Here is a 16142-nt window from a genome sequence, read left to right as displayed (position 1 = left end):
AGTCTCACTTCCATTTGGCTTTGCCTTGTGTCAGGTTTAGATGCCCATTAAAAGAGATACTTTCTTTAATGTTAGTGAAGAAAATACATATCATAATCTCATCAAAAGTATTCATCCATGGGTTGCCCAGATTGTTAAAGCAAATTAGAGATTGTATGGATTGGCATACCGTCCCAAGTTCAATTCTCTATCTACATCTAGATTGTTATTAAAAAACAGTTATTTATTTTTTTAATTTTTTTTTTAACCTTATCCTTCGTCTGTAGTCGGTAGATTCTGTATTGATCCTGCGATACGGTATCAGTAAAGAATCGGGATCCGATCCGATTCCTCAAACCGTGCCAGAGGGTGCCTAGTTTCGTTCTTGTATCATCACAATATGATTATACCGGCCATCAGCATAAGAACAGTCCCCTTCGGCTCGTTTCAGAACCTTCTCCATTTCTCGCTCGCTCTCTCTCTGAATTCCTGCAAATATGACGATGGATCCTCCCCCGCCTAGAAACCCAAACCCTAACCCTTCCAATTCTGATGCGGAGCCCGATGACGCTGATAAAATGAGAGCTCCGATGGCTCTTCCCCCGGAAAGAGAGGCGCCTGAGAACTCTGAACCTAGACCTAGCTCTGATTCTACTCCGGGAGAAGCCCCTAACATCGCAGTTCCTTACACGATTCCACTTTGGAGTGAAGCTCCCTGCCATCCTTTCTTCCTCGAAGTTCTCAAGGATGGCCATATTATTGACCAATTCGATGTGTAAGTGATCTCCATACCCTTTCACAGAACTTCTGTTCAATAATGGCCAAAAACCAGAGGATTGTATTTATCTCATTCTCTCTCTTACTTCATTCCCTGCTCTGATTATGGATGCTGTTGTTGAAAATTTGAACATTCATGAAATTGTCATTTACCTAATTTTAGATGATTCTGTGTTACCTTTGAACATAAAGTAAGTGATGAAGCAGGGAGCTGACTAGTGGAATGCAATAAAATTCAATTAGGTGGAGTTCTACAAATGCACTTAAAAAAAAAAAAAAAATTATGGTCTTCCAATTTGATTTTTCTGGCTTTACAAACAATTTAAGCTCCAGAATCAGCCATTAGTTGAGAAGAAATTGGAAATTGGTTAATGAGATGAAGACACAAATTTGCACTCTGTGTGCTAGTGAATAGCTGCACTGAATTTTTAATCACTGATGATGCAGGTCCAAAAAGGGGGCTTACATGTTTGGGCGTGTAGACCTTTGCGACTTTGTCCTTGAACACCCAACTATTTCCCGATTTCATGCTGGTAAATTTATTTTCCACTGTTATGGTTTGAAGTTGGTTAGATTATTCTGCTTTGTGGCCGCTATTACACATGAATCCTTTCTGCATCAGTAGAAAATTCTTTTCCCATTAATTATTCATATGCTGCATTTAAACCTCTGTTGAATAATAGACTTTGATATGCCTGGGAATTGACATCTACTATGTCAATCACCTCTTAGCCATGGTTGATGCATTTCTTAATTTATGAAACAATTGATCTCATGCATAGTTGTCACGGCGCCAAGGCGAACCAAGGCTTTGGAGGGCTGCCTAAGCACTTAGGCAAGAGAATTTCTTTTTTATTTATTTTAAAATTCCATCATTCTATCTATAGAATGGTTAATAGTTCATGAATAGCGAATCAAAAAGATTTTATGGTCGATGGAATGAATCATGAAAGCCGGAAAGATTCTTCGGATCTAGTCATACTATTACATTATATTGAATATTGACAATTCCAAAAAACTGTTCATGAGTCACCCACCTTAAGGCGATCAAGTGTTATTTTTTATTTTCTCACTTTTCTAACAGTATTTAGTATGCTACATATACCGTGTATCATAAAAAATCAACATTAAGCCACATTAAGTCATCAAAAGTGAACATTAAGCCACATCCAATTATTCATCCAAAAAAAAAAAAAAAAAGCCACATCCACTCATAAAAATCTACATTATGTCACATTTTGTTATAAAAAATCAACTTTTAGAGAAACGTTTCTTGTTCTATAATAAATTTGACTAGTCAAATGGTTTTATTTGTTACATGAAACATTTTGTATTAAGTAGAGCACAAAAATAGCTTTCCAGCAAGTCTAAGATTACTTAAATAAGAGCTTTAATGACAAAGTTCTGTGCCAATTAAACTTATTTTATAGTTCGCGAATGATGTAAAAATCACCTAAATGAAAATAATTTTTTATGGATATCAAAACAAAAGATTATTTTACCGGACTTTTGGTTTTTTGCTATGTTTTACATGATAACATTTATGAAATTTTTAGAATTGAAAAAAACCCAGCATTTGAAAGTTGAAAATTGCCCCTACAACCAAATATTCAGTTTTTGTTATTGGATTGGGGGTTGATGTTTTATCATTTCAGAATTTGATTTTTAAACTATTTTTATTGGATTCAAATCTAGGTATTAGTTTGTTTATGAATAATATCTAAAACATTTACTTAAATGATATTTGACATAAATAAGTATTGCGGCTTGCAATAAGGCACCGGTGCAATAAGGCGACAATCGCCTAGACTCGATATAGGCTGCCTGGATGGCTAGGCAATGCCTTGACAACTATGATCTATTGCAATATCTAGATATTCTGGGATTTTTCATTTGACCTGCTATTGCAGCACGTTTTCTGCTTGCATAAACAATGGCATGCTTTCTGTTTCTCTTGCATTTTATATTAGACAAGTCTGATTTGTAAAATATGCTCTTTGTCCACGAAGTTGAAATAAAGGTCGACCTGAAGTCATTCCCCTACTAAAATCCAAAACCAGTGCAGGTAACATAGTGATGTGCAAGCGTTCAACTAAGGACTTTGGTTGTGATAAGCATCAATGTGAGCATGGAGAGGGAGGTTAACCTTCACATGTCACATATCATTGCTAAACATTGTAACCTGGAAGAAAACTACAACCAGCCACCAAAGCTTGAAGAAGAGAAGAAACATAGAGAGAATGAGAGAAACGAAGGAGAGAGAGATGAGGAAATCCTGAACCAGTGATAGATTTAGTGTGTCTATTGCTGGACCTTTCACCTTTTACTTATATTGATAAGATAGCATATTTTTACTCTAATTAGGGATCCTACCTAGAATACAAGACTAATTACAGACAAATAGAGACTAACAAGGAACCTAGACACACAAAACTAACCAAACATAGCACGATAGGGGCACTCCCTCCATCATGATTCTAATGACAAAGAACCAGAACATAGAATGGGTCTAATAGGGGTCCACGATACATGTGTACATAACTTAACACTCTCCCTTAAGCCAAAGCATATAAATCTCCTAGGCCCAGCTTGGAACGACCATTCCGGAAAGTAGGACCGAAAAAACTTGGTAAACATGTCAGCCAATTGATCTGTAGACGAAACGAATGGAGTAACAATTAGATTCTTCATAAAAAAATTTCTCACAAAGTGACAATCACACTCATTATGTTTAGTCCTTTCATGAAACACCACCGGGTTATTGGAAATATATATAGCAGATTGATTGTCATAAAACATCTTCATTATCTTAGTAAATGGGAAACCCAATTGTTGAAGCAGAGACTTCAACCACATCAACTCTGTTGTAATATGAGCAAGGTTTAAGGTGTCAGTATTGGGTATTCAGAAGGGTGATTTTAAGAGACATATTTTGTCGTTTGGAGAGGCCATAGTTTAAGATCTTGGTGAGATCTCGCTATTATCTCGTTTTTTGAAAGTAGCGAGATGAGATGCATGGCGATATACAAAATGGACCGTATCTCGAGATCTCGGTGAGACCTTGCTAACCAACTCGAAGCCAAGTTGGTTTCGGTTGAACTATAGTCCAAACCAACCCACATGTATAAAAAGGCCAAATCTTGACCACATCTCATTGAGATCAAGCCCAGAACTCACCTCTCTCTACGTTTTTGAAGAAAAAACACATTGTAGCAAGGATTTTGATGCTTTTGCTTGCTAAACTTCATTCCTACACTACATTAAAGCGTAAAGAGTGGAGAATATCACTTCCTCATCCACATTTGGAGTTACTTTTCTTCTAAAAAAGCATTTTAGGTAAAAAAATCTTCTCAAGCCCACTTTTTTCATGAAAATATCATCGATATTTGTTTGTTCACATTGTTCTTTTTCTATGTGATCCATAGAACATTGATCTATGGATTTAAGGAGGAAAATCTATTTTTCTGTTTAAATAAATGATTTTCTTGCCCAAAAAAATAAAATAAAGATTTATACTCATATTTTGTTAGTCGTGTTTATATATGTTTGTCACCGTTGGCCGATCTACGGCCTCACGATGTCATTTTTTCCCCTAGTTAATAAACTAATTAATATAGTTTTTGAAATATAAAGAATATATTAAATATAGAAAAATAAAAAAAAAGGAGGAAAATCTATTTTTCTGTTTAAATAAATGATTTTCTTGCCCAAAAAAATAAAATAAAGATTTATACTCATATTTTGTTAGTCATTTTTATATATGTTTGTCACCGTTGGCCGATCTACGGCCTCACGATGTCATTTTTTCCCCTAGTTAATAAACTAATTAATATAGTTTTTGAAATATAAAGAATATATTAAATATAGAAAAATAAAAAAAATAGGAAAAAAATTTATGTTTTGTATTGAAAATTACTTTAATGTGATGTAAGTATTGTTAGTGTATTTTAATATGAAAATGATGTTCTTTGTTTCACTCTACTATAATTTATTATCAACTATGATATTGTTATTTATAAAAAAAGGATTTACAATTAAGAAAAAATTATTAGTGGGCGATTAAAATGTAATAGCTATGTGATGTTGAATAGCTCATAATACATTCATCCTTTAATATAAGATGTTGAATAGTTACTAATGCATGCATTCTTTTATGTAATAATATTTAAAGTTGGGGCACAATGTCTAGTAGGAAGTGGAGATATTGCATAGTTACATGGAGATTCAATGTCAGATGAAGAAAAAAGTTAAAATGTAGGTATTGTAAGAAAATGATTAATTCTGGAGGTACTCCTAGATTAAAGCAACATTTGACTAGTGGGTACAAAGATGTTGCCAAATGCCCCTAAGTTCCTTATGAAATGCGAAAAAAAAATTGCTAAGAACCTACAGGGTGCAAGGTTAAAGAGGGCATAGACGTAAATGTTAGAGCAAGAATTTGATGAGGTAGCTAGTCTTAGAGAGACACCCAACAGCAGTAGATGTTTTTGACTTTGGTGACTCTGATAGTGATTATAGGTTAGAAAAAGGTATGATAAGGGTAGAGTGGAGACAATTCCAGCAGGTTAAGACTAATAGCCGGGTCTCACGCCAAATGGAAAAGGTCAGGAAGGTAGAGATGGTGAGAGGAGCAGGTGGCTCTGGTTCAAGAGCAGCTGCATCAGATGCATATCTCATAGAGGAACGGAGGAAGAAGTAGAGGCATGGGGATTTGCCTCTCAGGAGAACTCAGAGTGAGGGGTGCCCCACCCCCACCCCCACCCCCACCCCCACCCCCACCCCCAAGACAAAATGATGATCCTGATGAGGTCCCGAGGCAAGATCCTTTGATATATAGACTATATAATAAAAGACAAAGAACCTAAAGCAAGTAGGGTACATGGAAACAACTACTTGGTGATGCAACGTCAAAATGGTTTTTCTGTAATAGTATTCCAGCTAATGCTGCACAAAGGACATATTACCAGTTCATGATTGACACTGTAGAGAGGGCTGGTCTAGGAACAAAGGGTCCCGCTCCTTATGAAATGATGAATGCTTATTTACCTCATCAAAAGGAGTTGGATGAGTATATTGATAGCTTGAACACGTCATCATGGGAATGATATGGAGTTACTGTGATGTGCGAAGTTGGACTGGACCAACCAGACAATCCATCGTCAACTTCATAGTGTATGTGATGGGAAGAATGTCTTTTTAAAGTCGGTTGATGCAATGAGAAGAACGATGCTATATATTTAGGAAGTTGTGATGGAGGTAAGGCCAGAGAATGTTGTTCAAATTATGACAGACAACGGGAGCAACTTAAAAAAAGTGGGGGAGAAATTGATGAATAAAAAAAGCAAAAATATCCAACTTTTTTGGACACCATGTGCAGCCTACTGCATTAATTTATTTCTTAATGACATAGGGGAAGAAATCTCTAGTATCTAGTGTGGTTGAATGGGCAAGACAAGTGACCACATTTGTCTACAACCATAGATATGCCTTACATTTATTGAGGGATAAATTTGGTGGGGATTTGGTTAGGCCAGGCATTTCTTGATTTGCAATTAACTACTTTGTATTGAAGAGCTTTCAGGACAGGGATGGTTGGTTTGAGATCCATGTTTGCCAGTGAGGAGTGGCTTGGATGAAGAGAATCGAGTTTGCTATGTGGTAGGGTAGCACGGGCCACCTTCTTTAGTGAACAATTTTAGCAGGATGTGAAGAAGGTCCTTATATTTGGGCCAGTGGTAATTGTCCTGAGGTTGGTAGACTCAGAGAGGAAGCCTACCTTGCCATATGTGTTTGCTGCAATGGAGAAAGATGAAGGAGAAGGTGAGAGCATCCATTGCTAGGGGGGTAAAGTCTTACATAAAAATTATAGAGGATCGATGGGAGAAACATTTGATGCATCCACTACATAGAGCTGGTGAGTTTTGTAAATTAATTTTAGTCCAAGGTAAAGTTATTTTACATTTAATGACAAGTTGTTTATGGAATTTGCAACATATTATCTCAATCTTAATTTTCTATACAAGTATAATCTAGGAATGTGTGATACATTTCTACAAGCAGTGGAACTTGTGTTGGCAAAGTTGGTCCCTAAAGCTGATCTATAGTCAAAATTGCTATATTATGGTGAGTCACTTTTAATATTGTCCAAATCTTAGTTGGTGTTTATGCATTACATTATGAGATTGAAGATGCAGCACATACGTAAAAAAATGGAGGGTAACAATGAACCAATGAACTTGTTAACGTTTTCCAAAAGACTCAGATGAGGAGGAGGATCCGTTATACCAATGGGTGAGGGATCGATGTGAGCCTCTCTTGTAGGGTGGGGGGGCATGTGCACCATGGTCCATATCCTGTGTGCCATGAGTGTAATCATCCTGTGGCAAATAAATGTTAGATACCTACAAGAGGCTCACATCTCACCCTCACCCTCACCCTCACCACGGTCCATATCCTGTGTGGCATGAATGTGGCACGAGTATAATCAGCCTGTGGCTCCGGTTTAGTGTAATGGTACCTCTCGCGCATCTCCCCATCCCCATCACCATCACCAGCACCGGTACCAACACCAACACCAACACCAGCACCATCATCACCATCACTAGAACCATGAGGTCCACTACTAGTACCACCAACAGGTCCCTGACCATCACCATCATCATCACTGGAACGTGACCAAACGGTGTCAAGCTTCACATCAAACCCAATAGCTTGGGTCTTGAAAGGCTTAGGTATCTGTGAAAGCACACGGCCCTCTTGATACATATAATCATCCAAGTTAGTACCCATTTAACTAGCTACCAAGGGGTTGGGCCTACCCCCAGCTTGATCCATAAGTGACTCACCTTGATCCCTCACCCATTGGTATAGGGGATCCTCTTCCTCATCTAAGTCTTTTTGGAAAACATTAGCAAGCTCCATTGCTTTATTGTTACCCTCAATGCCTTGACGTATGTGATGCATCTTCAATCTAATATTGTAATGCACAAATGCCAACTAGGAGTTAGGGCAATTTTAAATAAGTCTCTTACCTCAGTGTTGCATTTTAACTGTATATCAGCTTTTGGGACCAACTTTGCCGCCACAAGTTCTACTGCTTCTAGAAATGTATCATCCATTCCTAGATTGTACTTGTATTGAAACTTAGGATTGAGATAATATGCTGCAAATTCCATAAACAACTTGTCATTGAATGTAAAGTAACTTTAACTTGGACTAAAGTTAATTTAAAAAACTCACCAGCTCTATGTAGTGGATGCATCAAATGTTTTTCCTATTCATCCTCAATAAGTTTATGTAAGACCTTGCACCCTAGGAATCGATGTTCTCACCTTCTCCTTCATCTTCTCCATTGCATCATACACATATGGCAAGGTAGGATTCCTCTCTGAGTCTACCAAGCTCAGGACAGTTACAACTGGCCCAAATATAAGGACTTTCTTCACATCTTGCCAGAATTGTTCACTAGAGATGGTGGCCCGTGCTACGTTACCACATTGTGAACTTGATGCCCTTCATCCAAACTACTCCTTACTGGCAAACATGGATCTCAAACCAACTAATTTGTCTTGAAAGCTTTTCAATGCAAAGTAGTTGGTTAAATCGAGAAATTCCTTATCTCACCAAATCCCCACCGCATTTACCCCTCAATAAATGTAAGGCATATACATGGTTATAGACAAATGTGGTCACTTGTCTTGCCTATTCAACCACAACTGATACAAGAGATTTCTTCCCCATGTCTTTAAGCATTAAATTAATGTAGTAGGCTACACATGGTGTCTAGAAAAGTTGGCTTTTTTTTGGATGAATAAATGAGAGAGAAGAATATATAAGGGGGGAGCAAGGAGAGGTTACGCCAAAACGAAGCCAAAAACAAAATTACAACCAAGCTAGATCCATAGCTAGATCAGCCCAAAAAAGGGGACACTACCAAGCTAAGCCAGCCGCAGCCAGAGGGGGGGACAGGTAAGGGGGCAGGCAAGGGGGCCAACCAAGGGAGAAGATGTAACTTAGGGAAGGGGGGTGGTGTTTATCTGGTTTATAAGGAACTTGGGGGCATTTAGCAACATCCTTGTACCCACCAGCCAAATGTTACTTTAATCTAGTGGCACATCCAGAATTAATCATTTTCTTACAATACCTACATTTTGATTTTTTTTGTCATTTGACTTTGGATCTCCATGTAACTATGCAATATGTCCACTTCCACCTCCAGTACTAGACATTGTGTCTAAACTTTAAATACTATTACATAAAAGAATGAATGCATTAGTAGCTATTCAACATCTTATATTAAAAAATACATATATTATGAGCTATCCAACATCAGATAACTATTACATTTTAATCCTCTACTTAAAATTTTTCTTAATTTTAAATTATTTTTAAAAAATAATTATATCATAGTTAATAATAAATTATAATAGAGTGAAACAAAGGATATCATTTTCATTTTAAAATACACTAACAATACTTACATCAAGTTAAAGTAATTTTCAATACAAAAAGAATTTTTTTCTTTTTTCTTTTTAATATTTATGTAATTATTTAATATTTTTTAGATATTAATTAATATTTTTATTAACTGAAAAAAAAATGATACCTTGTGGCCGTAGATCGGCCAACGATGAACAACATATATAAAAATGATTGATAGACATTATGTATAAATCATATATATATTTGCAAGAAAATCATTTATCTAAACAGAAAAATATTGTTTCCTCAATGAATCCATAGATCAATGTTATATGCATCACATATAAAAAAAATCAATGTAAAACAAGTATTGATGATGTTTCCATGATAATAATGAGTTTGAAAAGATTTTTTTTTGCCTAAAATGGTTCTTGAGAAGAAAAGTAACTCCAAATGTGTACTCTTTAAGCTTTAATGAGTATAAGAATGGAGATCCTCAGGAAAAAGCACCAAAATCGTTGCTCTTTGGTGTTTATTCTTCGAAAAAGTAGAGAAAGAGGCGAGACAATAGCGAGATTTATCTGAATGTGGTTGAAATGGTGCAATTTATATCACTTAAATTGGTCTGGTTGAACTGAAACCATGGTTGGCGGGTTCTCGCTGAGATCTCAGTCGAGGTTTTGTACATTTTTTTTCTACCTCGCCATGCATCTCGTCTCGCTATTTTAGAAAAAACGAGATATTAGCGAGATCTCCCCGAGATCTTAAACCATGGTGATATGATATCCTTGTAGGTAAGATAACGCCTCAGATTGTGAAAGAATCATCGTATGCTCCATGTTATAGGAGTGTTTGCTATCCTTACAACCAGCCCTTTTCACCAACAAGTCTCCATCAAACTGCCACCAAATCACTGCCAGAGCATAATGCATCAACGCTAACCATTATCTTGTCACCAATTACTAACCCACCAAACTGCTAAACCTATTTGTAGCATAAAATTTTAATCCAGAACTTCAAAAGCTGAGGTATCGATGGCTATCTTGGGTAGAAATTGACTTGATCAATAGCCCCAAAATAAGGACCAGACTAGAACCTCCTTTGAAGCCCAATCGTTGGACCTGCACTGCATCACTAGGACTCTTACTTTTGCATCCAGCAACCACTATCTGTTATTTTCTGTTTGCTACTTAGCTTGACTATGATTGCCCTTTCCACTCTTCAGAGGCCGCAATAGTTTTGGAATCCTAGATGTAAACCAAAATTTGGGGTATGCCATTAGTTCCTACATTGCTTTACCATAGAATGCAACCATAATCCAGTTGATCTGGAGTTGCAGTTGGGCCTGCCCGGGCAGGTGCGGTGGCTGAAGATCCGAACCTTAGTCAAGCATTGGCCTTGCCCGGGCCCGATGACCAAAACCAGGGGATACAGGATGAACCCCACAAACTAAATAATGTTATGTATGATTCATTAGGTAGCTAATCAAATTTCTTAACCATGTAGTATTCTAATCCCTTGTATTGGTTTGATCCAGTGCATCTTGGAACCATGGTAATCTACTTGCCAATGATCTTTCAAAACTTTGTTTTCTTGATTGGAAAACACCCTTTCTATAGTAAGTGGGCTCATGTGAAACCTAATCGGTTGAAGAAACAAATTTGAATCTTCATTATCTATCATAAGCAAGGATTAAAAACTTGGAATTGGAATCTGTATTGAGTCCAGCTGGTTCCGATCTGGATTGGCCGGGATCGGCCAGATTCTGCTCCCCCTACAAATGGCTAGTGGACCATCTGCTTTGGATCCTGATTCAATCCCAAATCTTGAAACCATGATCTTAAGACATGGAGTAAATAACATAGAAGTTAAGGGTGCTAGGACTGGAGCTGGATACCCTTCATGATTTAAGAAACGTAGATAGATAATGTGGCATTACATTGAAAATGTCCATTAAATTTGTCATGTGGTGTTCCATCTCCAATTTGTCTTGATTGACTGTGTTGGCTAATCACTTATCTTTGTTCTTGAGACAGTTCTTCAATTCAAGAAGGATGGAGATACTTACCTTTATGACCTTGGCAGTACACACGGCACTTTTGTCAATAAGAAGCAGGTACTTCTTTGGAGCTTGTTAGTTGGTTTGTGCTTTGTGATTTATATCAACAAGAAGCCTGAATGCTTAAGAAATTGTTATCATGTAGAGTAGATTCTGAACATTAGCCTTAGCCTGGTATATCAAGTTGTACTATTGAAAACTGCAATCCTAGATGCTAGACCTATGGTATTGAATTTTCATGCCATTCTTGGAAAATGTTTCCTGCACTTCAGCAAATATAGGTGTGGAATAGACAACATGACAAGAGATTTATCCCAAAATAAAAAAAAAAAAAAGAAAGAAAGAAAGAAAAAAAAGGTAGGAGAATTAATTGTCACTTCTAACTTCACCGTGGAAGGTTTTGTTATTCTTAAAGGATATACTTTCTTACATGATTCTCCTTTATGTTTGTATACTTCTGTTAACAGGATGAATGGGAGAATGCTTGTGTGTCTTTAATTGATCATACAAGTCTTCTATTTATAATATAGAATCATGATAGGAGTACAAAACAGAAACTATAAAATAATTACAAGTATACCCCCCATCCAGCGGCTCCATTCTAATTAGGGTCGGTGGAGGGGGAAAACCTCTAGTGTGCTCCTGCAGCACAGTTATCCTTATTCTAACACTCCCCCTCTAGTTGGTGCATAGATGTCACACATGCCTAACTTGACTAAACTAGGATAAAATAGCTTTCCAACTAGCCCTTTAGTAAACACATTAGCTAGTTGATCACCAGACTTCACAAAAAGAACACAAATCAAACCAGCATCCAACTTCTCTTTGATGAAGTGTCTATCAATCTCCACGTGTTTGGTTCGGATTATGAGTGATACTGGTAGCAGCCTTGTTATCACAGTGAAGCATCATAAGAAGACAAACAGGTACACCAATAGCATCTAAAAGTGTACGCAACCATAGTAACTCACAAATCCCCTAAGCCATGGCACGAAATTCTACTTTAGCGTTAGATCTAGCCACGACATTCTGCTTCTTATTGCGCCCCTCCTACGAAGGTACAATAACCAGAGATGGACTTTCTGTCAGGTGAACCAGTCCAATTAACATCTGGATAAGCTTTAACTCGGAGGTGATCATGAGGAGATATGAGGATCCCTTTTCCTGGAGTTAACTTCAAGTATTATAAGATACGCATAACAACTTCCATATGAGAGGAATAGGGATCATATGCATAAACTGTCTGACCAAACTCATAGCCACAGCAATGTCAGGTCGTGTATGAGAGATATATCAGTTTTTTTACTAATTGTTGGTAGTGGCCTTTGTCAACTGGTTCACCCTCCTTTTCCTTGAGCCGGGTACTAGCTTGCATAGGAATATCAGAAGGATGACAACCCAACGTACCTGTCTTGGACAGCAGATCAAGGATGTACTTCCTTTAGGAGAGAAAGATGCTTTTTGAAGACATGACAACTTTAATCCTAAGAAAGTACCTTAACTTTTCAAGATCTTTTATCTCAAATTCTTTACCCAAAAAACCCTTGAGATGATTAATCTCAGTACTATTATTTCCTATTACCACAATGTCATCCACATAGACAATGAGCATAGTAACTTTTTTACCAAACCTCTTTATGAATAATGTGTGGCTAGCATTACTCTGCTTATAACCCACAGATGTCATAACCTTGTGAAATCTTCCAAACCATGCTCTAGGTGACTGCTTCAAACCATAGAGAGCACGGTTCAACTTACAGACCTTGCCTTGAGTCCTTGTGCTAGAGAAACCTGGTGGAGTTTCCATATAAACTTCCTCATCGAGCTCTCCATGGAGGAAAGCATTCTTTACATCAAGTTTTTAGAGTTCCCATCCTAGATTCACAACACATGAGAGTAACGCTCGCATAGAGGTCAACTTGGCAACTGGAGTAAACGTCTCCTGGTAGTCAATTCCATATGTCTGAATGAACCTTTTAGCCTATCTGTCAACAGAACCATCGATCTTCTGTTTTACCACAAACACCTACTTACAACCAAAAGGTCTCTTCTCAGGTGGAAGAAGAGTCACAAGTTCCCATTTAGAGTTTCTTTTTAAGGCATCCATTTCTTCCTCCATTGCGGCCTTCCATTTTTTATCTACAAAAGCTTTCTGCCTATTCTAGGGGACACAAGTAGATGAAGGGGAAAACATAAAAGCACGATATGAGGGAGAAAGGGAATCATATGAAACAACTTGAGATATAGGCTGTTGAGTGCAAGTCGTAGTGCCTTTTCTGACGGCAATATGTTGGTCAGGATAAGAAATTATACCTGAAGTATGAGGCTTAATTGGTTCTGGCTCCAAGGTTGGCGAAGGGATGTGTAAAGGTTTTGTAGTAGTTAATGCAGGAGTAGATTACAAGTAACTAACTCCGTAGTTTATAACCCCAAACAATACAAATAGGAGCAAAAAACAAAGAAATAATACCATCAAATAAACCCCCAAGGATACAATACCCATATAGGAGCAAAACAAGCCCAAAACCCAACCCGATAGAAGAGAGAAAGACCTTCTATAGAGCTGGAGAGAGAAAGGTGCGGTCAGGTCTATGGGAGTTCGATTGAGCTGTACTTTTGGGTGTAGATAGTCCCTAGGGAGGGCACAAAAACCTCCAAATATGAAGGGTTTCTGACGGCTGGTTATGGAGTTACGCACTTTCTTGATTTTCAGACCTAAGAGAGAGAATGTGAAGAATTCTGCAGGAACATCAACTTGTCTTCTTCAGATAACCTTCAAGAGATGATCGATTGATCTTAGATTATAGAACCAATCCTCCAAAGGATCTGTAGATCAGATCTCAAACTTGGGTAGCAATGGGGTCGATTGGCTTCAAGAACAAGAACTCTTTGGCTGGCTGATTCTGATTTTGTATGCTTTAACATGTCTGAACTTCTAATAACAATAAACAGAAAATAAATATAGAAAAAGAAGAATCGATGGAGGGTTGAGAAGGGTGAAAGAGAATAAAGGAATAAGTATCTCACCCCTCAGGTTTTGGGTATCACACCCCTCAAAGGTTTAGGCATCTCACCTCTCAATAACAGTTTTTTTAGCTAAAAAGTAATCACTCAATAATTCATTCATTCAAATCTTTAATTATGAGTATATAGGCTCCTCTATTTATAAAGGGCAGAATAGCAATCAAACTACTTAGGAGCTGGTTTCCCAATAGGACTAGACACTCCTACTACAACTAGGAATTCAAAATAGGACTAGGACTTGACTTTATGACTCCCACATGGAGTAGAACTAACTAACTAATAGTCCATATAGGACTTTACAACTGACCAATGGCCTAATGGGCCTTTATTTAATTAAATAGCAACTAACTAAACTAATGAATTAAATCCCGTTTTTCTGTCTTCTACCCATATTTTAGGCCCATTAAAGTGGCCCATTTCAAAGAAAACCTATGGGATCAAAGGCCCAACACATATATAACACAACCCAAGGCTTATTTACAATAAAATAAGCCCAAGTGACTTATCTACATCAGTAGTGGTGATGGTTTGAAGTTGCTTATCCTTGGTATGTCCCCTATGATAAACTTGAAGAGTGGAGTCATCAATTTGTCTCTGTAATTCACTAATGGTTCTCTAAACTGGAGTCATCTCCCCCTGAGTTGGAACAATAGGTTCTATCCCTTCACTGTCTAGTGGAGTAAGAAAATCCTGAGGTGAAGATGATGGGTATACTAGTGGAGTAAGCAGATTTAGAGTCATCTCTTCTTCACTAGTAAGACCAGACTCCCTCCGAAGAGGTGACGATGAGTAGTAACCAACAGATTCATGAAACACATCCATTTTACCATACTACGCAGGGTAGGAGGATGGTAACACCTGTATCCTTTATGTGTAGGAGAGTAACCCAGAAAGATACACTTACTACTTCGAGGTTCCATTTTTCCTGGTGAATGATGATCCCTAGCATAACAGGCACACACAAAAGTCTTTGGAAGAACCAGGAAGGATGTAGTCCTTTGGTTGAAGCACGCGTCGGCATATGATTGATTAGATAGGCTGCTGTGACTCTGTGAGGATAGTATCACTCCAATATTGAGATAGAACCTGTCTAGTGAACATCATGGCTCGAGCAATATCCAACAAGTGCCTATTCTTGCGTTCAATCACCCCATTTTGAGCAGGATTGTCAACACAGCTTGTCTAATGAAGAATATTATGATCAACTAGGTATTTTTGAAATTGACCCTCTATGTACTCTTTTCAAATTATCACCGCATAATTTTCAGAGTTGCATTGAACTGTATTTGAATCATTTTATGGAACCGCTGAAAGCAACTGAACACTTCATTTTTGTGCTGCGTCATGTAAATCCAAATAGTTCTAGAGTGAAAGGACACAAACCACCTTTTCCCAGAAATAGATGTCCGACGAGATGGACCCCATACATCAGAATGAACCAAATGAAAAATAGAAGAGCTTCTTTTATTTAAAGGTAAATAACTGGAACGAGTTTGTTTAGTCAGAGTACATGCCTCACAAAAGTGTTCATCCCTAGTGCATGATTTAACTAAATGCAGAAATAAAAGAGATAAGGTCCCAGTTGGTGGGTGTCCCAAATGACAATGCCACTGATTCGATTCATAAGTAGCAGAGTGTAGTTAATGAGGAGTAGTTGATGCTGCAGCCGTAGGGAGACAACCATCATCAACCAAATAAATACCACCCTGCACCTTACCACATCCAATCGTCTTCTCCATTATCGGATCTTGAAAAATGCAATGGGAAAGAAAAAAGTTACTTTCACTTTACAGTTTAAGTCCTTAGTAAGACTACTAACGGTTAGCAAATTAGTAGTAAAATTAGGGATATGCAAAACTGAAGATAGAGGTATAGAAGAACA

The 16142-nt window shown here is 37.6% G+C and overlaps 1 protein-coding gene across 1 annotated transcript in view; it reads left to right on the top strand.

Annotated features, from left to right (window-relative positions):
* Positions 1-376: 376 nt before the first annotated feature.
* Positions 377-16142, top strand: part of LOC122086369 (kanadaptin) — a 53883-nt gene continuing 38117 nt past the window's right edge. Inside the window, exons 1-3 of the mRNA XM_042655142.1 lie at positions 377-754; positions 1204-1289; positions 11214-11293. Of these exons, the coding sequence (XP_042511076.1) occupies positions 477-754; positions 1204-1289; positions 11214-11293 (444 nt within the window). The 5' untranslated portion in view covers positions 377-476. The remainder of the gene's footprint in view (positions 755-1203; positions 1290-11213; positions 11294-16142) is intronic.

This window comes from Macadamia integrifolia, chromosome 8, assembly GCF_013358625.1.
Source record: "Macadamia integrifolia cultivar HAES 741 chromosome 8, SCU_Mint_v3, whole genome shotgun sequence".
Classification (NCBI taxonomy): Eukaryota; Viridiplantae; Streptophyta; class Magnoliopsida; order Proteales; family Proteaceae; genus Macadamia; species Macadamia integrifolia.
This window is presented reverse-complemented; position numbering and strand designations above follow the sequence as displayed.